The sequence below is a fragment of the Falco peregrinus genome, chromosome 6 (genome assembly GCF_023634155.1).
Source record: "Falco peregrinus isolate bFalPer1 chromosome 6, bFalPer1.pri, whole genome shotgun sequence".
NCBI lineage: Eukaryota > Metazoa > Chordata > Aves > Falconiformes > Falconidae > Falco > Falco peregrinus.
The window spans coordinates 11,583,235-11,607,909 of record NC_073726.1 but is presented as its reverse complement, the minus strand read 5'-3'; the positions used below and the strand labels follow the sequence as shown (position 1 = coordinate 11,607,909).

General features: G+C 39.6%; 1 protein-coding gene across 2 annotated transcripts in view; it reads left to right on the top strand.

Moving 5' to 3' along the window:
* The window catches only part of CPED1 (cadherin like and PC-esterase domain containing 1), a 155,061-nt gene that overhangs the window by 11,488 nt on the left and 118,898 nt on the right, over nucleotides 1-24,675 (top strand). For both annotated transcript variants that reach the window (XM_027794017.2, XM_055808831.1), the window contains exon 3: nucleotides 2,010-2,196. In XM_027794017.2, coding sequence (XP_027649818.2) covers nucleotides 2,010-2,196 — 187 coding nt within the window. The remainder of the gene's footprint in view (nucleotides 1-2,009; nucleotides 2,197-24,675) is intronic.

Genomic DNA, 24,675 nt, shown 5'->3' with positions numbered 1-24,675 from the left:
GTGTTCTTATTGCAAAAGAACAGCTAGACTATTCCATATAGTCCGACATGGAGCATCCTGGTTTTATGCCTTATTTTATCAGGTTTCTGTGGAAAAGTTTTGTTAACAGGGAGCTATAGGGGTGGCTTCTGTGGGAAGCTGCTAAAAGCTTGACCTATGTCTGATGGAGCCAATGCCAGCCAGCTCCAAGACAAACCCACTGCTGGCCAAGGCTGAGCCCATCAGTGATGGTGATAGCACCTCTGGGATAACATATCTAAAAATAATAATAAAAAAACCCAAAACCCAAAACCTGCACAAACTGCATTCAGAGAGAAGAGTAAGAACATGTAAGAGGAAGAACTCTGCAGACACCAATGTCAGTGAAGGAGAAGGGGGAGGAGGTGCTCCAGGCACCAGAGAAGAGGTTCCCCTGCAGCCCATGGAAGTTAATGGTGGAGCAGATATCCACCTGCAGCCTGTGGAGGACCTCATGCTGGAGCAGGTGGATGCCCAAAGGAGGCTGTGACCCTGTGGGAAGCCCACGCTGGATCTGCCTGTTCCTGAAGGACTGCACGCTGTGGAAGGGACCCGTGCTGGAGCAGTTCATGAAGAACTGCAGCCTGTGGGAAGGGCCCACATTGGAGAAGTTCATGGAGGACTGTCTCCCATGGGAGGGACCCCACGCTGGAGCAGGGAAAGAATCTGAGGAGTCCTCCCCTCCCTACAGAGGAGGGAGCAGCAGAGACAATGTGTGAGGAACTGTCCACAGCCCTTGTTCCCTGTCCCCCTGCATCACTCAGGGGATGGAGGTAGAGAAACTGGGAGTGAAGCTGAGCCTGGGAAGAAGGGAGGGATGCAGGGAAGGTGTTTTAAGTTTTAGTTTTTACTTCCTACTCTGATTTGATTGGTAATTAATTGAGTTAATTTTCCCCAAGTCGAGTCTGTTTTGCCCATGAACAGTAACTGGTGAGTGATCTCTCCCTGCCCTTATCTGAGCCCAGGAGCCTTTCCCAGTATCTTCTGTCCCCTGTGCAGCTGCGGAGGGAGTGACAGAGTGATTTTGGTGGGCACCTGCATCCAGCCAGGGTCAGCCCACCACACTTATGTAAGACATAAGATATCCCCCTTTTCCGAAGACCCAATGACAGTTTCCCAGTAATTTGCTCTTTTCAGAAAATGTCAAGCTCACACTATCTCTGTGTGTTTCTGGTGTCTCTTTGACATTTTTTCTTGCAAGAAGCTCGTATCCCAGCCTATTATACAGAGGTAGGGTTTTGTCTAGATGCCGTTGCCCCTACTCGCTATGTACATAGGAAGACAGTTAATGGTAGAAAACTCAAAAGTTCCTTGGGATTCACTGGAGACATCATACACCTTTCCACTTGCTCCTATATACAAGTCTCTCTATGAGCTGGATCGTGTTGGACTAGTAAGGCAATAAGGTACTGACAAGGTCACATTTAATTTTCTAGAGCAGAGGAATCTACAGTACTGTTTAGTATTCTTCTGCTTGCTTCTACCTCAGTACTCTTCTTACTTTTTCTTTAATCATGCTGCACAGCAGAACTCTGACCCCTGCCCCTACCATATGCACAGGACCCACATTCCTTGGAACAGTTTACATGGGACCCATCAAGTCCTTTCTGCTAGATCACCCACAGCTCAGCCTGAAGCCACAAAGTCAGCTGGCAAGTACTGTTACCAGCTCATCAGAGCAGCCCAGATTTCAGCCAAAGGTGTTTCGATGAAGGGAAGACCATGGTTTAAAGATCCTCCATTGCTACCCTGAGCTTTTGAACCCTTACAATATCAGTCAAAAATGAAGGCAGAAAAAATTGAGAGGCAAACAAAATGAAATTTGCACTCAGAAGTCCCTGATATAAAGAAAATTCTTAATTATACCATGAAATTTTCCTGGATTGTCACAGTAAGTTACTAGTTTCTTTTTGTGAAAAATAACAACTGTGTATTAGACTGCTGAGGAGTGTCCTATCTTACAACCATTGTATTTGCATTGTTTGCTGTAGATTGATGACTCCATTCTCCAGTACTTTGGAAGCCATACGAGAAGAGCAGTTGTATATGCACCTCCTGCCCACCGTGAAAGCGACCGTCAGCTCTGTCAGCGGATCCTGACAAAACATGGATATACAGTCACAGTCCTTGAAAACAGGAGGCTGATGGAAGATCCCAGGCATGAGGGCCCTTATCACAGTAAGAAAAATTTGACTTAGTTAATTCATTAAGTACTAAATATCAGCTATTGATCCAAGTTCTTCCACAGAGGAAGAGCTTATAAACTCTCGATGTAAGGATAGAAGCCAAATTCTAGCCCTTCCCAGTTGTGCAGCTGATTTTCCACGAAGAGATGATTCTTCCATTAGATATATCCTTCTGTGAAAAAAATGCAGCAGTGATTCGTCATAGTCTTGACAACCAAATCAGATCAGTTTTTTTTTCCTGATGACTTCTCATACCAACTTCATCAATATAACTGAATGTTTTTCGGTAGAACATTTCATAACAAAGCAAATACTTGCTACATTTGGTTCTTTGTAATTTTCTTTCTTAAAGAAAAGCTGTATGCATGAAGGTACACTTTTTTCTCCGGTAGTGTTTTGTTTGCTCTGAAAGCTTGTTAAAGAACACAATACAGAAGTACATTTTGCATTTGCAGGAGAAGCTGGGTTAAATTACTGTTGGTTCTTAGGTCCTGTTGAAATTTGTTCCACAGTTAAAGCAAGCTACTGAAGAAGCTTATTTCTTGTACAGGGGCTGTAGCTTTGTTATTTAGTTATATTGTACTTAACAGAAGAGCTTTGGACACCAGCTATATATATGCTGACAATGTTTAAGTGCTTTTGGACACCTTAGAGGTATGAACTGAAACTGTAATCTTAGTTTGGTCTTCTGTTGGAAGTCAATTCGGAACTGGAAGGCTTTGAAAAAAAATACACAGCCCACCATTCTGTCAGTAAGAAAAATTGTGTGGTTGGTGATTTCTGACGCTGAAGGGAGTGCTGCTTGCATCATTCAGGCTTGCAATACATTCCTGGGGTTAGCAGAGAGCTCAGTTTTGCTTTGTGCTTTAACCAATCAGAGTAGTTTCACAGCTGAAAAACAATTACTTAGCATGCTTGAGGCTGCTGCTTAAAATTCCACCATGAATTTCAAGTTTCTTTAAGAAACTTTCTTGAAAATGAGGTACATGCAGGTTTCTTGACAGGCTGTACCAAGAAATATAAATTATCTTTACCTCACTCTTTCATTTTAACCTGGTTTCATAGGCACTTTCAGCCACTCCTTGCCTTGAGTACTTTCCATCTCAGAGTGACAAGACAGCATATCTGCAAGCTTTACTAATGTCAGATGGGCTGCAGAGAAAAGATGGCATCTCTGGGGGCTGTGCACCCCATCTCTGTGAAATACAGTTGTTATAAATGGCCAAAGAAGTGGGTATGCCAAATTCAGTTATCACCTAGAAAAAAAAATGACTGTACTAGATTTTGCTCAGTTCAGCCTGAAGTTCTCCAATACAGGTTTTTACCTTCCGAACACTGCCTCTGCAGAAATCAGCTTAGTTGTGGGTATTTATATTTTGCAGGCTAGCACCAGTACTTCCTGCACTATTTTTCCAGTAATGAAAGAAAAAAAAAAATGAAAAGGGTTTAGGTATTTTCCAGGAACATCCTACAGCTTCCAGCAGATGTTAGAGTATGTAGAAAAGTCAAATGCTTGTCAATTTAAGGTAAAGAGTAAGATACTACTAATTCCATTTCATGGCAACATACGTCTGCCTTTAACTGTTCCCTCTGTTACGTAAGTTCCTAGCTTTAAAGTTATATTTTAAAAACAAGAAGTAAAAGAACATGTCTGCATACCAAACCAATGATCTTTTCTTAGAACTAAACAAGGTATGCTCAAAGTTATTTTTCTTTGCCAGTAGATGATGGGGGTTACTGTTCTGGATGGGATAGTACTCCTTATTTTGAAGAAGGGTATTTTGAGCTATGTTTTGTCATAATATTTTCCCAATAGGACAGTAATAAATTATTAAAAAATATGCTTCTTGAAGCCTCTATTAAAAAGATATAGATAATGGACTGAGAAACACAGATCATGAGTGTTGTGAAAAATCTATTAAAAGAGTAATTCCTTCTTACTTGGTATTATTTAACAGCTCTATCCAGTGCTCTTTATTTTTGTGCAATCTGTCTTACTAGTGTATCTTTCAAAGTTCACTCTAATTTTGAAAGGATTTTTTGTTTAGAAAGGCTGAGAGCCAAAAGTCTAGCTGAAGTCATATATGGAAAAAAATTCACTACAAAACATTCCTAACTTTTTTGTGCTGGCCCGCTATTAATTTTGGGACCAGTTCTACTCCTGTTTGAAACCTAAATGTCACAGCTCTGCACACTTACAGAGAGATCCTCCACACCTGGGCTGCAGCACTGTGTTGAGTTCATGGCTGTCAGAAACTTCAAGAGAACCATTTCCTTCAGTGGAAATTTTTCACTTCTTAAAGACCATCCAAAACATATTGAGTTTTGGTAACCAGAAAGTAGTTGGCTAAAAAAGAAAAGCATACCTTTATTCTTTTTTTTTTTTTTTTTTTTTTTTTTTTCCGTGCCAAAGAGACTGTGGTTTATGGGTTTCCTATGAAAAAGCCATACAGATGCATTCTGCAGCAAAACATAAATTATTCAAACTCCTAATTTTTCACTGAAAAATAGCTTTGTCAGTAAATTCTGAAGCAGCTTTGCTTGAATGAAATGTAACTCTGCTTTCACCACTCTTTAGCAATTAAACCCACATGGAGGGAAAAGCCCATGGACTGATGATGCCTGTGCCTGCTCTGAGTTCTGCATCTTGCTTTTGTGGCAGCACTAAATGAGCCACTGTTGCTGTAAGGTTTAACATGTCTGAATCTGCTGCCAGGATGGAAATAGTGGTACTGTGGCAGATGATGGGATAGTCAGGTTTTGAAGAGAGCTGGGATTGCCACCTTGGGCATGCCACTCCTGTTAGGGTAGAATTGGTTTAGCATGGTCAGTATCTCCAATACCTGTGGTAAGTCTGTCATGTAGCAAGCAGTTCAAAAGAAGTTGGATAACAGCTGCTGAGGAAGTTATCAGGTTGTATTGGCCAACACATCTGTACCATTGTACACTACTTTTGTCTGCCAGCTAGGCAGAAGAAGGTGTGATTGGTGTGTTGTTCCTTCCTTCCTCACTGTTTTCTTAAAATATGAGACCCTGCTCATAGAGGTATAGCCTCTGGTTCCAGTTCTGCTTTTGCTGCAGCCTTGGGGGGTGTTGAAACTGGCATCACATCCTCATGGAAAATAATAAAAGGATCAGAAGGAGGAGTGAGAAAGCCCCACACCTCCTGGCTTCTTCCTGGGATGTTTACTGTGCCGAGCTATGCAAGCCACAGGCCTTTTTTCCCTCAGCCCAGCACAGAGCTGTTCTTCTCTGTCAGGTGAGTGGGATGAGCCGCCTGGCTTCAGACTATGCTTAGGTCCTCCCAGAGTGGCAAACACCAGAGAAGAACTTACCAAATACTTTCCAGAGTCTCTGCCTTCTTCCCTTCCATTCCAAAAACCTCTCATCTCTGGGGCTACAGTAAAGATCCTTGGGTCCCTATGGCTGTGTGATGCCTTGCCAACATTTTTTTACTAAGAAAGTTCTATCTCAGAAATTTGTTGCGCTAAAATGCATTTCTGCCCTCCAAAAATAACATTCCCTCGTTACTGTCTTCTGCCTTAACCTTTCCTGAATTCCATACTTTCCTCAGATGACATCTTCTAAAATAAACAAACTATATTGTTCTTTCTGAAGCCATCAGTTTTTCTGTCCTTGGCTCAGTGTGCCTGCCTCATTAGTCAACGGTGACTCTCCCTTAGTAGGCATTTCCTTCATTTCTCAGTTCTTCACCTTTACTAATAGTTAATGCAATTCTCAGAAAACTGCAGGCTCTGAAAAATGTGTGCAGTTTTATGCTATAAACCTGACCAGTCAGTTTATAATTCATTCTGCAATAACATGCAAAATTCTGTTGTTACCACTAGCTTTTGGAATGGAGAAGATTCTGATTAACCTTAATGATAACCAGTCAGTCTGGCCATGGAAAAAAGCACATCTATTCAGGCTGCCGGCAAGCTGAGTGCAGCGTAACATTATGTGCTCCCTGCTGCCTTAGAATGCTCATTTTAGTAATTTCATGGAAGTTTTTTGCAATTGCAATGAGTGGCTTCAAAAAAAAGAATCATAAACCATTTTCATAATATTGATTTTACATATTCATTTCCTATTTTTAGAACACTTTGGTTAAGTATTTAAACTTTACTGGGGCTTCTGTTTGCAGTTTGAGTGACATCCACTGAAGATGAAGCTTTATCCATGCCATTACAAAGATTGTTAGAGTACCTATATTGGTTTGTTTTGAGTGATGGGGGTTTTTTTGTGATTTATTGTTCCATAAGATAAGTATTGAACTTGTCTTATCTTTGGTCAATATTTACTTCTTGGGTCAGTAAGTCTTGATATTTATTTCCATTGAAATCAATACCAGCTTCATGTCCTATTCATTCATCTGAGATTGTTAAGTGGAGATCATATACAATACGTACCTTAAATTTACATATATTACAAAGAATATTAGATATGAAGTTATTTCCACTTTTCTGGCTTTATCAATATGCACTGAATTCTGTTCTGTTTCCTGCCATTTTAAGAGCATGCTATGTCTAAGTACTTGGCTGTGTAAATTAAGCCCTGGTTCCAGCAACTATGAGGATGATCTGACTTTTTGCAGATGTGGGAGTGGTGCTTGGGTGGAGCTGCTCCAAGAACAGGAAGGGATGAGTAAAACAACAGACCCATGGGAGCAAATCTGAGGGAATCTTGGCCCTTCTATGTACCGAGGTCAAGAGATCTGTCTGGCATTTAAGGTGGCGTCTCACAGCATTACTTAGATATTGCAGCAAGGAATGAATAACTCCTCATTAAAGCAATCTTAATATATTCAGACATAACTCATTTTGCTGTAAAATGCTGATTTGAGAATTGTGTTGTTATTGCAGATATGGCCTTAGCTACCTCCCTCCTTGTCTCTCTGTAGAACACTCTGTTGCTTCCTTGTATCCAGTGGTCACTCCTTGTAAAAGCTGCTGCTTGGGGAATGTTAGGAAGCGTGAGCCTGCAGGAGCAAGCATGGGTGTTTGCAGATGTGGAGCAACACTAGCTGCAGGTTTCTGTCTCTCTTTGGATGGCACATGACTGAAGAAGAAGTTGGGGACAGATAAAAGAAAATTCTGCTTTAATTCTCCTAAAAAGCAATTTTTCAAGTTAGTCTTCATGAATTTTTTCATTCTGGTTTGTTTGGCATCCTTTGGAAAAAATGCTTTTTAAAGAAAATCTGCATTTTCCATGGGAAGAAAATGTCTGCCTGTTCACTTCTACTCACAGTAGGACTAGGAGGCAGAGAAATGTTGCCACACCAGAGTTAGAGATGGAGAAACTAGGATAAAAATCATGAGTCACAGTCAGACCTAGGATGAAATGCATGCTCCTTGCTGTATGTCTTGATGTTATTCCTTCAGTGTATTATATCACCTCACTATTCATAATTTTGACCAGAGGCTAAATCAGCAAAAGAATCAGCTTAATTGCTGACATCTGGCCAGGAGCAAGGTAGGAACCTGCAGAAGTACTACTTCATAAGTGCATCCAGTAATAGTTACCTCAGGGCTGCTAATTAGTCTAGAGGATAAACTACAGCCGTGGGTTTTGGAGGCCCCCAGGGCTGTGTCTGATGACTGTCAGACATTTGCTTTTCATTTTCCAAGACATAATAAATCAGAGAAAGTAGTGAGAATGAGAGGAGGTGGTAGAGACAGGAGGACACAGTGATGGTCTTTCTTCAGTGAATGTAAAAATTGGTATGACTAGGAGAACAGAGGTGTTTGTTAACATAAAATATTTTAAAAGTCTGCTGCCAAAGGAAAAAGAACAATCCTATAGTAAATAGGACATGAAGTGCTACAATGATACCACAAAAGTTGTGCTAGATAGTAGGAAAGCTGTTTTGGGGGTAAGGCTAATGAAGTAATCAAATAGATCCCCTGGAGCTGTGGAGGATACAGTCTCAGGGAACTTGAAATATTAGGTAAAGAGATTATATTGGGTGTAGTGTGTCCCCTTGTGGGGTAATAAGATGGACTCACAGACTTCTTGAAGTCTATGACTAGCCTTGAGAGGATGAAGCAGACAAGAAATTGAAGAAAGAAAACAGGGATTTCTAAAGCAGATGGACCAATTTCAGGTGTGAATCAGCTGATTGAAGTGACTCAGGGCTCAAACTGAGGAACAAGGAATATGTAGTTTACAGCATCTTCTTGAAATGCAAAATATTATCAAAAAACCCCAAACCTATGAGAATAGATTCCTGAGAGAAGTGGGGAAAAGTAATGGGAGAACAAAATCAGTGGTGTTTAGAGTATAGTCAGCTGAAGTTAGAGAAGGTAGAAAGTAAATAACACAGTCTGAAATAGGGATGGTTTTCATGGGGTGGCATGTAACAATCAGTACTAAGAGAACCAAATCTTCTCCCTTAGTGAATAGTTTTCTATGGAGTTTGAAATACATTAACAGGAGTAGGTAGCATTAGTTCTAACTTTACTTTTATTTCATTTTTTTTTATTTTTGATTGCCCAGAGTACTGTTAGGAGACCCTACTTGCTGTTTGTTATAGTCTCAGACAAGTTTCCATGAAACCAAACTAACTTTAGCAAACAATTATAAAGACTAAAGGCCTCAAGGAAAATTGCTGGTGTGTTCTGTAAACATCTGGTTGCCATTTTCAATTACAAGGACCAACCCACTGAAGGAAGCAGTTTAGTTTTTTTGGAACAGAAATGGGACACTGGGGTTTTTGTTCTTTTTTTTTTTTTTTTTTTTTTATAGTGGAGAGTAAAGGAAATGTCAGGAATAGAGAGGTCACTAGATGCTCAGCTTTTATAAATACAAAAGTCTCTGAGAAAATTAAGTAAATTGAAATCAGGTTCCAAACGTGTAAACAAGGCTGTGGAGGTAAGGTTAAATAAGCAGGACTGGATATCCTGGCATGCCAGCAAAAGCACAAGATCATTCTATCATAAGTCAGTCATTTAAAATATTGTGCAAAATAATAATGGTGAGGCTAACCACAGAAGTATTTTGTGGGTTACCATACAAATACATGTATATCTTCAAATCTAGCAGATGTAACTTCTCTTCTAAAGATCATTTTGGTTAACTGTTGGTACAAATATATAGCTGACAGTATATAAAACTGGTTGGTTTCCTAATGCAAAATATATGTCATATGAGTCCTGGGCAAAGTTTTGATAAGTAAAACATATATTTGAGAAGCATTCTTTTTGTAAGTTGTTAAGCAAGGAACTTTCTAAACAAGCAAAATAGGTAGAAATGTGATTCTCAGAGCATACTGAGTTACAAGCTTACTTAATGTTTGTTGTTTGTTCTGTTTCATTAAAATGAAAGCTCATATAGTTTTAGGAACAAAATGTATATCAGAAACATACACTGTCTTGATCATCTTTAAATTTTGCTTTTAGCGATTAAGCCTGGCTATTTGCCACTAGTTGAAAGCTGATGCTTAATCTCGTGTTTCAGACATTGAGTTCAGTACAAGACAGAGGAGTTTCTGACATACCCACATAAATGCTGCTCTCTAATGCAATGCTGTGCTTTATTGTTAGAAAATCTAAATGCATCGTGTAGTTTTCTGAACAGTATGTATTCTCCTTCCTAATTATAAGCAGAACATATTTGTGTTTTCCAGCAGAAGAGCACACAAACTATTTCTTTGTATCACTAAAATAAACCCTCTGTAGAATTGTACTAAAAACCCTGTTTCAGATGTACTGTTTTCCTTGAGAAAGGGAAATTCTTCATTTTTTCATAACAGAGGTATAAGGACATTGAACTTTGTCAAGTTAAAACCAAAATATGGCATTTAGTCATAAAGTTGCAAAATCTACCTTTCTTTGAATGTTGTTTTTAGTTATATAAACAGAACATACAGTCCAGTGGAGACTGGTATTTATTGGGCTGACTTAGAATTTACAATAATTAAAATATTACACACTGATTACACAGTGAGCTAAAATTAAAACACTGCTGGAATAAATTATGTCATATTAATAGTATCCGAAAAACACCAGTGACCAGGCAGACACACACGTTGACCAAAGGAAAGCAACAATGTGTGAGTCTACTGAAATTAAACAAAATACAAGGGATTAAAGTGTAAGTATACAAGCTTTATAATATGCTAGTAATGGGCAAATCCTGTAAAAGAGTTCAAGGCAATGTTTTGTAACTGTAGCCTATGGGATAAGAAAGTAACAGCAGATAGTTAGTTATTTAAGTCTTTTTAAAATGCTTCCCTTTAAGAAATGAATCCTGGCTCTGATAGGATTCAAGCAGAGCCTCTGGTTTATAAATTCCTTTCTGTTCCTAAATGTCAGATGATTGTCTACTAATATAGGTGCTGGGAGAATGACAGTAAGTCTAGCCAGAAGCCTGTAGCAGTCCCGCCAGAGCACTCTCTCCAAGGGATTGTTGCGTTAGTGTTGCCCAGTGTTTTGGCTATTGGAAGCTGTGCAGCCTTTTTGATGCACTCACTGGCTCTGAGCCCTGATCAGCTGTGAGAAGTGTGGTGTCTTTCATCACTGTGCACCCATTTGAGGTAGAGGCATTATATACCACTGAAACCAAATCTTTTTTTTTTTTTCTTTAGCTACCATGACTGTTATTGGTTTGTAGCAAAAAGCTTATACGCTGTGTGGGCCTTCATTGTAATTTGCAGCCAGCCCACTCCATTCCTAAGTTCAGATTCCAACTTTCTCCAGCTGCATCCACTTTCAGCTGACAGCTCTTTTGAATGCTGCATCTCAAATGCCCCAGACATCAAAAGTACAGTAGCCACCCATGGGTTAGAACATGTTTCTGAAAATTTCATGCACCACACGGTCATTACACTGGCTTATTTTACATCAAATGGGAAGCTTTCCTTCATGAGCAGAATTATTCTACCCTTCTGATGTTCAAAAGTTGATTTTTCAATGTGCTATTGAATATTCTTTTATTTGGACCCTGAGGTTGTCCATTGGGGGTAATCCTAGCTTGCACAGATGCTGAAAATAAAGAAAGCTTCTCTGATGTACTCAGAAATTAAAACTAACTGTCCCTCAGTTTGAAGTTAGTCATGAGAGCTTTCAGAATTCTGAAAAAGTTTCATACAGAAAGCTATTACTAAAAGTGACACCTGTGCTTTCATTAAAAAGGAAAAACCCACATATAATGATTTTCAATCATTTTTGGCACATGTGTTTCCTTACAAAGCAGTCTGTTTTTCACAACAGAAGAATATGGAAAAATATGAAAGGGTTTTGAATTAAAAAGTAACAAAGGAATAGGATTTGAGCAACCTTAACTGGTGGCAAGATTAAAAAATATAGTATTAACATATTTCCTTCATGGTGCTTTACATAAGTAAAATATATTCAGTCTGTGATAGAGAGAAGGACAGAAGAGCTGAGTGGTGTGCATTTTGGAAAGTTTGAAGCAAATGATTCAAGGCATAAAGTGTTTCTATAACAAGCTCATTGTTGTAATGACTTTGTTTCTGACATTTTCGGTAATGCTTTCCAAAATAAATATTTAGCTATAAAAAGGAGTTTCATTTTTAATTTATGGCAACTACTAAAAGTGTATGTGTACATAGAATACACTGAAACTTCTTCTGCATTGTGCAAATACAAGATGAATCTGGCAGAACCACAGTTATTTTAGATCTGGCAGTTAGAATAGAGCTCAGTTGAAGGACTTTTGTGTAAAATGGTAAAATAAAAAAAAAACCAACATTTTTTCTTTATTTGGAAGAAAACCAGTTTGCTACAATTCGTAATTTTTATTTTTTTACAAGACATAAAATAGAAAACCTATCAGCATACTGAAGTACTTCGTAGAACAGGCTGATAAAATAAGAACAAGAACTATCTGTTTTGGCCCAAATCAAGAAGTATTTGTCTGTCTAAATGGGAATTAGGCATTTAAATATATTTTCCCCCATCTGGCTTCACCAACTCTCTCTTTCAGAAAAAAACCTCACTCCAGTTTTCACAAGCACAGTGAGGCTAGCCTGTCTAGAAGTCAGTCTTCAACAAAAAAAAATGGGCTAGTTTTCTGTAAAGAGTAGGCTGAAGACAAGGACTTTAAATGCATAGAGTTTGGCACGTTAACCCCATCTTCACTTGGAAGTGAAGTGTTACAGCTTTAGAAAAAGATTAGAGTACCTTTGGAGAAAACTCGTAAGAATAGAAAGAAAGAAATATTCAAGAAAGTAATAGCACAGAAGGTAACTGTAGACTAGTTAGGTTGCCCTCTTTATGACAGGGAAGGCAGCAGGCTTTTTTGTTTTCTACTCAGCTCCATGACACATCTGATTTACATCCCAGACATTACAGTACACATTTTTTGCAAATCTACAATGTGAGGGTGTCTGCCAACCTTTGAAAGCCAGAGACCCTATGTTTGTTTAAAATGTTTGGAGAGATAATTTTAATGTCTATGTTAGAGTCCATGTTCCATGGGTGCTCTACATGTTAGTGATGATCATGTCTGTATCACCAACTTTCCCAACCCCATGGCATGCTAGGTGAGTAGAGCCAAAAGGCAGCATAGGATGCTGCATAGAAAACAGTATCTGTGGGGTACAGTTGGAAATCTCCCTTTAGCCATGACTTAATTATTGCATCACTGTCTTCTGTGGTGTTTTGCCTAAATCATAAAGAAATAGGGTCAGTTCCCTAGTTCTGAGGACGAGTGATGCAGTATGGCTCATGTTCATGTATCTAAATTATTTTTCCCTGAATGAGGGTGGCCTGCTCTTTGCTGTCTTTTAGAAACTGTCACTGGCTTAAGCTGTCTCCTGGGGCAGTGCATGGCCACCCAGGGAGAAGAAAACAAGCGCAGTAGATGATTGAAGGCCAATGGTTGAGTCTGTGTCCTGACACTGTTTAGTTTTGCCACTGCCTGTATTCCCAAGCTTCTCTTTTTCAGTATTCTGATTGTTTCCTGCCTCTTGGGTATTAAGGAATCTGACACATTAATGAGGGTTGGCAGAGGATGTCCGAGTGCTGTAAATGCAGTAATCAAGGGCTGCCATTTGGACTTTAAATTATGTGTCTTTGTTTCTTGCATAGGTGATCAAACAGGTAAGACCACTACTACTACTTTTATCATTGTAATTGTTATCCTAATCCATTATAATTAGAATGAACAGGACATTAAGACAAATAAATCCATCTACTCCTTAGCTGCTTTTCCTGAGGCTTCTCTATACCCATAGAAGGGAAAAGGCTGTTTCCTAAGCTCTAGCACAGTTTCTGCCTTCTTGAGTCAATAATGAATTCTTATTAGTGCCATCATTCGGAGAGCTTCTCAGCTCAGGTTCCTCATGACCTGCTGCAAAGAGTGGGAATGGTAGAAAGATCAGGGTGAAGGGCAGGATGGAAAGTACACTCAAGCCAACAGTTTGGTTTCCTGGGGCAGAACTCCTCCTCCCCAGTTGCTACTTTCCCATTGAATCACACACTGAATCTTTTTTCAACTCTCCAGCTCTTTCCATTTCTTGCATGTGCCCCTCTGAATATTCAGACTCTTTCTTGTATGAGCAGCAGGATCAGCAGGCTTGTTAATAGTCTAGTGGGGAAGATGTCTCAGTACCTCTTGTTTTTGTTGTAGCTCCTATGAACACACTCATCCAAATTAGAAACTGCCAGATCCAGCAGCCTGACAGAGGTGAAGCTGATGCCGATCCGTGCCCCTGCACCCAACCAGCAATGAGCCTGAGCATGCGCTCCCAGCCGGCATGCATGCAAACAGATGACCAGCCACACAGATCAACACACTCAGCACTCACACGAACATGAACAGCGCCCATGGCTTCATCCACCAGCCAGCACCCACACATGCACTTGCATATCTGCTCCAGCTGCTGCCACCAGGGACACATGGACCTCCAAGCCCTGGTCCCCCTCCAGGGGCTGCATTTAGAGCCCACCCCCCCATGCACATGTGAGAGAGCCCTGCTGCAAAGATTTGAAAATGGGCCAGGTACAGGACATGGTCAGCCAAAAGTAGCAACCAGCCCACCGCTTAGAGATGGCAAGCCCTTTTTATCCCTTTATTCCTCTTTTTCGCATGCTTGTTCCTCTTCAAACCACCTTGATATCCTTTACTCCCACCTTTGGTTCCTCCATTAAACAACCCATAAGAAGCAATTGGGAAATGCTCTTTACTTTGTACCTCATAACGAGTTCCAAACCCTTAGGCAATGTGCTTTCACCACTCCTCAGGTCCATAAGGTGTTCCAGAGCTCCAGTTCATTCACTCATCATGACTGGTGCTGGGGCTGAGTCTCCCCTGGGGCAGCTGGGTGGGAGCAGGGCAGGGGCCTGTGTCTCTCTTGCAGGGTTACTGGGGTTCCCCACCCAGCATCATGCCTCTGTGCTCCTTTTTGTGTGTGTACACACATACATGTGCACATGCATAAGACAGAAGAGTGTTTAGTGGGAAGATCCCTCTCCTGTGATGTCCTGGAAGCAGTTGGACCAGGGTGCTACTTGGGTTCCCCCCACCTGATGCAGTTCCTCTGGGCTTCATTGGGCTTGTCTGTAGGTGAGCTTTTTATCACAGAAGCAGTGAACACAGCACTCCCACTCTGCTTATTCAGCAACAAAGACATAAGTCTCAAAACTGTAACTGGTGTTCCTCTGAGTTTCTCAGTAAAATAACAGAGCTTCATGCTTCAATTTTCTTCCCCCACCACCCCCGAAAAAAAAAATAATTGGAGTTTTAGTAAAAGTTTCTGTAATAGGATTTTTGAATCCTGGTAATTTTGCATCAATTGATTCTGTTGTTTTTTTCATCTTACATCTCTGTGTGCTTCTTTGCTGTATATGCTTGTTTCCCTTCTTTTGACACTCTGCTCTGTGAGTGACAGAGGTATCTACCTTACATATTTAAACTACTACTTTATGTTATCTGAAGTTTAAATAAAATAACTTAATAATAAACAGTGGGAGAGCTAAGGAACCTTGTGAATATCAGACCAGAGTGGGCATGTTATGTACAAGCAGTGCACAGTTATGTACTCATAAGCTGTGACGTGAACTCTGAAAAGAGTGACTTTGATTTGACTCACTCACTCATGATACATCTTCCCACTTCATGACTGCATGCTGCTTTTTCACATGACTTTGCCTCAGGGTGCACAGAACAGGGATATGAAGTTCTTTCCTGAATATAGTCCTAAGTGTTATCTATTAGAATAACTTGGATCATGTGCAGTGATGGTTGTCCAAAGGCAATTGTGTCAGGCAGAGTCTTCTTCCTCGGCACAGAGCAGGGTGGGGTTATTCTTCCCTCTCTGCTGAGACTTGGAGAACTGAGTGCCCTCTCATCATTGCATGAAGAAAAAAATGAAATTTTCCTCTCTTAGTGGGTTGCATGTGTGAAAATGGTAATATTTTCATTTATTTTCTTTGGTGCATGCATGGCACACTGCCACTTCTCATGCTGAGCCCCAGACTCTGCTACCAGGACAGGGATGTCATTGCAAATTTTCCAATGCCTATAACAGATGCAGTATATGGACGATAACTTCCTTAACTGTAGAGTTGCCTTCCTCATGAGCTTCTTCATGTCAGTCTGATTCCTACACATCTCAACCACATGACCTTCCACCTCCCACATGCACATCCTCTCTTTCCAGTTTTCACCTGGTTCTTCATCCTACTCAACTGTCATTAGCCTGTCCTTAATATATCTCAGTCTGGGTTTTCTGTCAGTTTCCTTCTCCACCTTCACAGCAGGTAAGGAAGCCCAGATGGATTAGCCGAGCTTTGGAAGATCTCTGATGGCTATGTGCTTTGACTAGGTACCAAGTACTTCCATCACAGAGAAAGTTAGGTCTTAGTCCCGCAATGCTTTCTTGCATGAGTGAGAAACATATCTAACAGCTTTGACTGTGCTAGCCTACCTGGTTATTAAATACATATAGAGTAAGAATTCCAGCATTTGGGAGCAACTAGGGATGTAAACCTTTTTAGCTTGCATAAAAGTAGAGTACCATATTGGATTAATAGATGCTTTTGGTTTCACTGAGGCTTGCTATGCAGAAAGCAGCCATGTGTGGAGAGCATACCAGAGTAATCTGAATATTTATCCAAAGCTGTGTAAGCACAGAAGTGGAATAACAGGCTTAAGTGTTTGAATTGGCCTGATGTGTTTGCCATTGGGTCAGGACTACATATTTTTCCTTTTGTTTGCTATCGAACTCTGCTGTAGCTCAGAAAGTATTTTGACAATATATTTGCATAGCTTGAGTTCACAGATTATGCCATGATAAAAACTATAGGTTGTTAGAGTTAAAAATTGTAATTCTGAGTAATTATTTTTAGCCCGAAACAGTCTCTCACTGATAAACTGAGAGCCACCTAATGTACCTGTTTTACACTGCAGTACTCTTCTCCCCATGTCAGAATAGTATAATTTTTTAATTTACCGTAGTTACTTTTATTTCCAGTATTCTGCTCATTCTTTAATTGCAAAGAAAGATATATGGATCTAGATTAATAATACTGCAATTTTTTAGTGCACTACCTTTTGTTGTCTTACAGACAGTTATTTGCAAATTGAAAAACACTGCCTCACATCATTTCCTGCAACTCTGCGACTCCTTTTGTGCTTGTCTCTTGTAGTAGGGTAATTTGTGATTGAAGAAAGGATTGTTAATCTATTCCATGACTGAATGTGATATAAATGGAGAAAGGATTCTCCTGACTCTTCTCCATCCTCATATTTATGCCTGCAAGAGTTTTCTTTTGTTTCTTTTAGAGACATTCATTTGCCTTGTGTTATCAATTACTCCAGTAAGGAAGACGGTAACTGATTGACTTGGTAGGTAGGTCCAAGGCAGTTTTAGAGTCCGAGAGCAGGTGGAAAAAGAACATCTTGCCAAATCTGAGAAGAGTTCTGGAAGAAACAGGTAGCTCTTGGCCTGTTACACTAATTTCTTTTTGTAATTTTGAAATTCTGCTTTGGATTCACAAGAAAAGCAGGCTTGCAGCCTAGCCCTTCCTGCTATAAGGAAACAGTAATAAAACAACTCTTTTTTTTTTCAGACAAGAATGGAAGCATTATTCCTCCTCATTTGTAGTTAAACCTAACACCTCTTCACAGTATTTGCAAAAGATATACAGAATAGCCAAGCATTAACCTGTTTTTATGGGTGAGGCACTGCAATAGGACTTCAAATGGTTATTTCACTCCCCAAATGCCGAACACAGATGTGACTGTGCATTAAGTCTTGAGCACAGGGCAATGTTTTGTGCTAAACTCTTCAGGGACAGGTGAGCTGTCCTTGGAATTAGACTGGTTCCACTTGGTTCACTCCAGCCTCTCCTCCACAAAGAATGCTTCCCTTGGTGCTTCAGATCCTCTTAGTTAGGGGGTAGCTGAAACAAAATAAAACCCTGATCATCCTCAAGGGAGTCGGATAGTGACTGTCCTCAAGATTCCTGAAGCCTTTCCCTGGCAGCTATACAGCAACTGTACAAAGAATTTTGTGAATGGATTGACTTTGTTCAACAATGTCAGCCTCAGACATGGAGGAGGGAGAGGTTTACACTTATAATACTACACTGCAATTAATGTGCCAAGAGATTTCAACCTAATTTGTCTAGTTAAGCATGTGGTTACTGGACTGGACTGTGCACTATGGCAGAGTACAGTCAGTCTCAGCAAGTAGCATGGAGCACGCTGTATGAAACAGTGAAAGGTTTGCACATGGACAGGTGAACAGCTGCTTTCTGGAACAGTTCAGAAAACAGCAGAAGCCTCTCCATCTTTTCCTACACTGTCTTCACTCAGCAGAGTCATAATTCTTTCACTGTTGTCGTAGTGAGTTCAAATTGGTGGTAGCTCATGACTACCAAGAACCTTGTCAAAAGAAAAACTAAAAAACTTCCAATAAATACTTCTTTAAGGGAAAAATTCCTGCACCTAGGTATGAGACACTCCTTTAGGGAAAGTCCTATAAATGAACAGTGATACCAAAAGCTTGTAAAAGGCCTTGTCATTGGCAAAGGGAAAGCATTCAGTCCAACAAGTGGCATTCTGATCTGTGCACAAGTGAGACAGCTGAGCTGCTGTAACCAGAAATAGGCTTCAAAAGATATTTTTCCCTGGAGCATTATCAGTGAAGCTCACATCTTCAGAGGTGTAGAATTCCCACGTCCCCAAACCCTGTCACACAGCCTGTCTGCTGCTGCTGCGCTCTGAGATGCTGAGGGGCATAAAATCCAGGCCAGAGTCCAAAGCCAGGCAGTGAGACAGTAGTTTGGTCTTTCAGACATCTGGTAGTTCTTCCACTCTAATCTCTTGACTACCAAACTATTGGCTCCTATAAAGTGACTACATTGCAGGGATGAAGAATGCTTTCTGTCTTGTTTAGAGTTGGAATTGTGCAGCTACTTCCATAAATATGTACCTCTTCACCAAACGGTTCAATCTGTGCTCACTCCATCACCCTGCAGAGGCAGAGGACTTTGACTTCCCCCCCACCCACTCCCACCCCATAGCCTATGAGGATTCACGATTCATGAAGCTAAAACTTACATTCATCATATTTATTCTTTTTACAGATCAGGATTGCAACATGCTAAAATTATATTTGAATACAGTTTAATGCATCAGTACCTAAACAATACCTTTTCCTGAAAATATTCTCTTCACAGCCATGCAGCTCAGAGATGCCTGGAAATAGGTTTCCAGTAGAGCTGAGGGGAATTTCTTTAAAAAAAAAAGATCAGGTACAAATCTCAGGATCTCCCTTGGCAGCAGTTCTGTGGCTTCCTGAAAGTAATATATTCCAGCACTTCATCCTTGTGGTTAGAAACATTTCTTTATGTAATCTTTGCTGCAAATTAAAATGTTTACTTTGTGTTCTGCCTCCAGTGATTGAAGAGGACAAGTGATTTTGGATGGGTAAAAATCCATTTTTTTGGTGTTGTGGTTTAACCCCAGCCAGCAGCTAAGCACCAGCCAGACACTCGCTCATGTGGTGGGATAGGGGAGAGAATCAGAAGAATAAAAGTGAGAAAACTCGTGGGTTGAGATAAAGACAGGTCAATGGGTAAAGAAAAAGCCATGCATGCACGCAAAGTAAAATAAGGGATTCCTACTTCCCACGGGCAGGCAGGCGTTCAGCCATCCCCAGGACCCCCGGGCTCCATCACGTGTAACGGTTACTTGGGAAGACAAACACCATCGCTCTGAACAACACCCCTTCCTCCTTTTTCCCCAGCTTTTATTGCTGAGCATGACCTCATATGATTATGAATGTCTCTTTGGCCAGTTTGGGTCGGCTGTCCCAGGTGTGTCCCCTCCCAGCCTCTTGCCCACCTTAGCCTGCTGGCTGCAGGGCCGAGTTAGACACAGAGAAGGCGCTGACACTGTGTGACAGCTAAAACATTCGTGTGTTACAAACACTGGCTTGGTAACAGATCAGGAAGGCAGCACTGTGCAGGCTACTAGGAAGAGGATTAACTCCATCCCAGTCAGACCCAGTACAAGGTCTTCCAAAACCCACTTCCTTGTAACCCTGTACTGAAACTTTGTTTTCCAAAACTGGGAAACCGTGTTACTGGGGAGGTATGACCACCACCAGCTGCAGCAGAAGGATTGTCCCCTGTTCCTTATATGTAACACTCATCAACAGGTTTGGTTACAGTTCTTAATTTCTGCAGGGTTATGATTATAATGAAATAGACCCTACTATTTAGAATTCTGTGGGGAATTGACATGGAATAATTTCAAACTGGAATTCCAAATTCAACTCTTTCAGGACCAATATATCTTTGCCAACAACTCAAAAGTAATTTATACTTGTGGTTTTTTTTCTTTTTTTCTTTTTTTTTTCTTTTCTCAACAGTATTATATTGTTAATTCATACACAATTTATGAATCTGGTCCTTTTCTGCAGTAGTGCTCTCTAGCCAATTGTATCTGTCCATCTGATTTCTCCTTCTGAATTACGACACTTTTAACTTGTTTTGAATTTCCTCAGGTTGTATTTGGAACATTTATCAAAATTATTTTGAATTCTGATCATGTCTTCCAAAGTGCTTATACTTTCCCTCAGCTTGTTGTCATTTTCTATTTATAAATGCACTTGCTAGTCCATCATTCAACTTGTTACTGAAAAATCTGAACAGAACTGAATATACGGTGGGGTATCCTTTGAGGTTATGCCTCAAAAACCCACCACTTTGATAGTGTAGACTTCATTTTTTCAGATAGCTGTGCACTCCTCTTGTTGGTATGTTATGTGGCAACAGTGTCTAAAGGCTTACTAAAGTCAAACTTTTTCATCACTACTATTTCCTTTCTTCACTAGATCAGTTACTCTGTCAGAAGAAATTAGACAAGTGTTACATGGTATGTTCTTGACAAAGAAATGTTGGCTGTTTTTTGTCATCTTCTTAAACTCTAGTACTTGTAAATCAGTTAATCTTAGGGTGATGGTGTGAGCAAGTATAAAATTGCGAATTGAATAGAAATTAAGATAAAATTAATTCCAACCAGGCTTTTCATTTCCCAGAATGAATGAAATACAAGAAGATGAACATAAAAGCTGAAAATGGAATTTTATTTTCAAAGTTCTTTCATTTCAAAATTCAGGATGAAGACTTTAACACTGAAAAATGAAATTGAAAACTATAATATTAAGATGAACCTTACTTATTTGGTTAAATCAAATAATATTCTTCTGTATATACTCATAAAAGATTAAAAATTCCATGGATCTGCATGCATCTGTTTTCCTGCAAAATCTAGCCTCAAATGCCATAGGTAATGGGGCAACATTGTAATTTAAAAGGTTGGAATAAGATCACTTCATTTAGAAATCACTTTCAGAAATTCTTGAAGTTCATCTATAAAATGTATACCCTGTAAGCTTCAAGCCCCACAATATCCTACACTTCTCATGTTGTTCCTGTTCACTTTGATCTATGATATCAGAATACAAAAACTCTCTGCAGAATATTTTTATAGAAAAAGTTAAATGTTTTTATTGGACTCTGCATTGCTATTTTCACTGCTTTTAAAAAAACATCTTTGCTTTTCTCCCTAGATTGTTATCTTTTAAATTATTTTTCCACATTAACCATTTTAATTATTCCAAATGGCAAAGAGTCAAAGCCAATAAAACCAGTGGTATCCTGCTGAAAATTATAGTTTGTTCATTATATCAATTTTCAATTGAAATCTATTGCTCTCTGAATTGAATAGCATGTACTTTGACTCATTCTGAGTAAGAGTAACTGAAGGTGGTCACAGTGGATTGGTATCCATGTATGCTGTACTACTGCTTCTTGGATTAGCAACTTGGGTAGATATTCTTAGGTAAACGTGAAATACACATCTCAGGTTCACAAACACTTTTTAAGATAGAACTGAAAGACAGGGCTACAAAGACTGGAGGAGAGGAGGGCAAAAGAGCTGGCAAAAAAAAAGATAGACGAGTAAAAGCATCGTGTTGCCAGCACAAGCTGTATCCACATTAAGCTCACTTTGCCTGCATAGGACGACGTAGTTCTGCAGATGAATATTACTTGTGTGGGCAAGGTCTTAATTAACAGGCTGAACTAAAAAATCTTGGTTTGAAAAGATGCTCAGAGAGGGGATGAAAATACAATTGCATATTCTCATCTTAAGTTACCACTCCTCTGCTTCTCCAAATGCAAAGTACTACAAAACAGTATAGTCTATCTCCATCAGGTGGGATTTCATACTGTCTTCTGCTCCTGCATGCTGAGCTCCACTGGTTTGCTCAATAAAGTGAACAAGATTTCTGTAACTGCAGACAAATCCCTTTATGTGGAAAAAGCTTCATGCAAATTTCTAGTAGTTAAATTGTTGAGGTATGAAGTATCCATTTTATCCTTCCACTTCAAATGCCCTGTCAAAGCCTGCTTCTGGTTTGAAGTCTGCAGGAAACCAGCAAACCAGTGTCTACTATTTATTCCATTGTAGATGGAATAATATAGACATTATTAATGCTGCTTCATTAAACATCTCTAAAAACGTTTTGAAACGAGTTCTTCCATGTAGATGACTTGTGTGATTATTGTCACTTTTATTTTTCCTTTCTCTTTTATTGTAGAAAGTTTTAGCTCTCATGTTGTATCTTGCTTTCCTTTAGAAATAATTTCCCTGAAAGGAGTCTTTTGCGTTAAAATACAGTGTCTGAGAGTGTGGGGTCCTTTGCCTGGGCCATTTGGTTTTACTGCAGTATTAATAACAGCATCACTTTTTTGATGAAATACAGTGTTATAATTATTACATTTGCAGAAGGGAGACTGACTCATGGTCTCATGATCATAGATGTTAATTTTCCACAAAATGTTAAGCTGTGAGAGGAATGACATGGGCAATATTCACAGAGGAGTTCGTTCCAGGACTAAATAACTGTTGTAACACATGCGTCTTATTTTTGTTTTCCAAGAACATTTTTTCAGGTGTAGTGGTGAGGAATATATTGATAAATTAAATAGTAGTCATAGCGCTCTGTCAGCCTGAATCTGAGAGAGCACTAGGTGTATGCTGTTTTTCTAATAGGAAGTCTCCTGTTCTCTATAAATAGACATGTTTCAGTTCTGATTGTTCTGTACTGAACTAACTGGCTAGATGTCTAATTACCCTAAAGAGAAAACACAAATAGTGGCAGGCGTTCAACCACTCCTGAAAAAAATTGTTCCTAGCAGTTAACTGTTCTACTTCCTGGGCACTGGCTTGCAAACACGTTAGGTCTGAAGCCCTTTCACCTTTTCTGCTCTTCAGTACATTCATATTGATCACTCTGCTGTGTCCTAAAGGCAAATGATTCACAGTGCAGCATATCCTTTGGAGTCAAGGATCAAATTCATCCCTGGCCAGGATGTGTAAGAATAAACAAAGGAAGGAAATTAACTGCTTCTGAGAAATGGAGTTCCCTCTGCTCCCTTTCAAATTGCACACAGCTAGGCATTGTGTTTTATATGTAATTATAATGATTTATTCGAAGGTATTTACTAGTCAAAGGCATAACATCTTGCTTATCTGATAATTACATAGCTGCTGAGGTCATTGAGTAGGTTCTTAACAATGTCAATCTTTTGCACTAAAATGAAGCATTTGTTTGTATGCTTCTTTAATGTTTCATTTATTTGCTATCTGTGCCATTTTTATCTACCTGCACTTTTCTGTTTGTTTCTTTTACAAAGGAGCATGTAGTGAATCTATGTTGCCTAAATTTCATATGCCTTAATTATTTTTATACCATAATACTGATTCTCGTAATGTGAAATTGAAGAATTCTTTACAGTAATGGATGTAGCATAACTGAAAATTAATCTCTTCAGCTTTGTCACATTGCTTAAAAACATAAAAAAGACAATAGTTAGTTTCATAGTCTTGGGCCCATTCTGCACAATCAGTTCGTTACTGTACTTAATGTAAATTGAGTGTTGAATCCCCTGTAGTGAAATCTTCAATCTGCTTGGCATTTGTGATTGGGATATGAAAAAAATTACATTTTTGGAAGTGAAATCAGCCAAAATAAGTATCTCTGTGGGCCATCAGTGGGACCAAATTTAGGGTGTAATCTAATAAAATTAGGAAGCTATCACAGATGGATAGAACAAAATGGAATAAAATGCATGTAACCTTTCCAGCCTTGGGAAAAAAAACTAACCAACCAGTCACTGAAATAGCTGTCCTGCAGAGAGCTTTGACCTAATGCCGTATCCTGACTTGGATGCGGTACAGCTTCTCCTGCTGCCCTTTCTGTTTGGAAGTTCTTTATTTCTGATTGTCATTCTGTCACTGGAATGGTTTACCTTTTATTGAACATATTTGTTGTGTCCTCAACAGACATAGTGATACTGTTAACCTTTTGAGAGATGCCGCTATCTCTAACTAGTCCCAGTTACGTAGGCTGTACATAGAAGAAAACAAATAATCACTTGAGGGAGCTGAGCAAGCTCATTTGAAGCTACATTGCCATTTCTATACCACGTTACATGCTGCGATATGGACAGACTCCAAGACCTGTTTGTATCTTCTAATCCATAATGGTGTTTAATTGGTGCAATTTAGTTTGTCTCTTCAGTCAGTCATCTCTGACTCTGGTGTTGCTTGTTACCTGATAATAGAAGCCCATGGTCCCACAGGTCAGCTTTGCCCTAGAAAGTAAGCATCAGAGCCAGCTCAGAAGCTAGCTAACTTGCTTAGTGCAACTTAATTCCCACCTTGTATACCAGTTCTAGATGTCTAATATTTAGGCAAGCTGATGTCTAATATTTAGGAAAGCACTACACCAAAATTCAGGCTAAAATTCCTGCTGTTTGCAATAGCATGACCAATATTACTTCCTGTAAAATTTACTTCCCAATAATGAAAGACCTCAGAAGATCACACTGCATATAGTAGATATGCGTTGTAAGCATTGAATTCAGAAGAAAGAACAAATTAAAGCAGCAGCATGTTTTTGAACTTTTTCATTTCTGAAAATGCT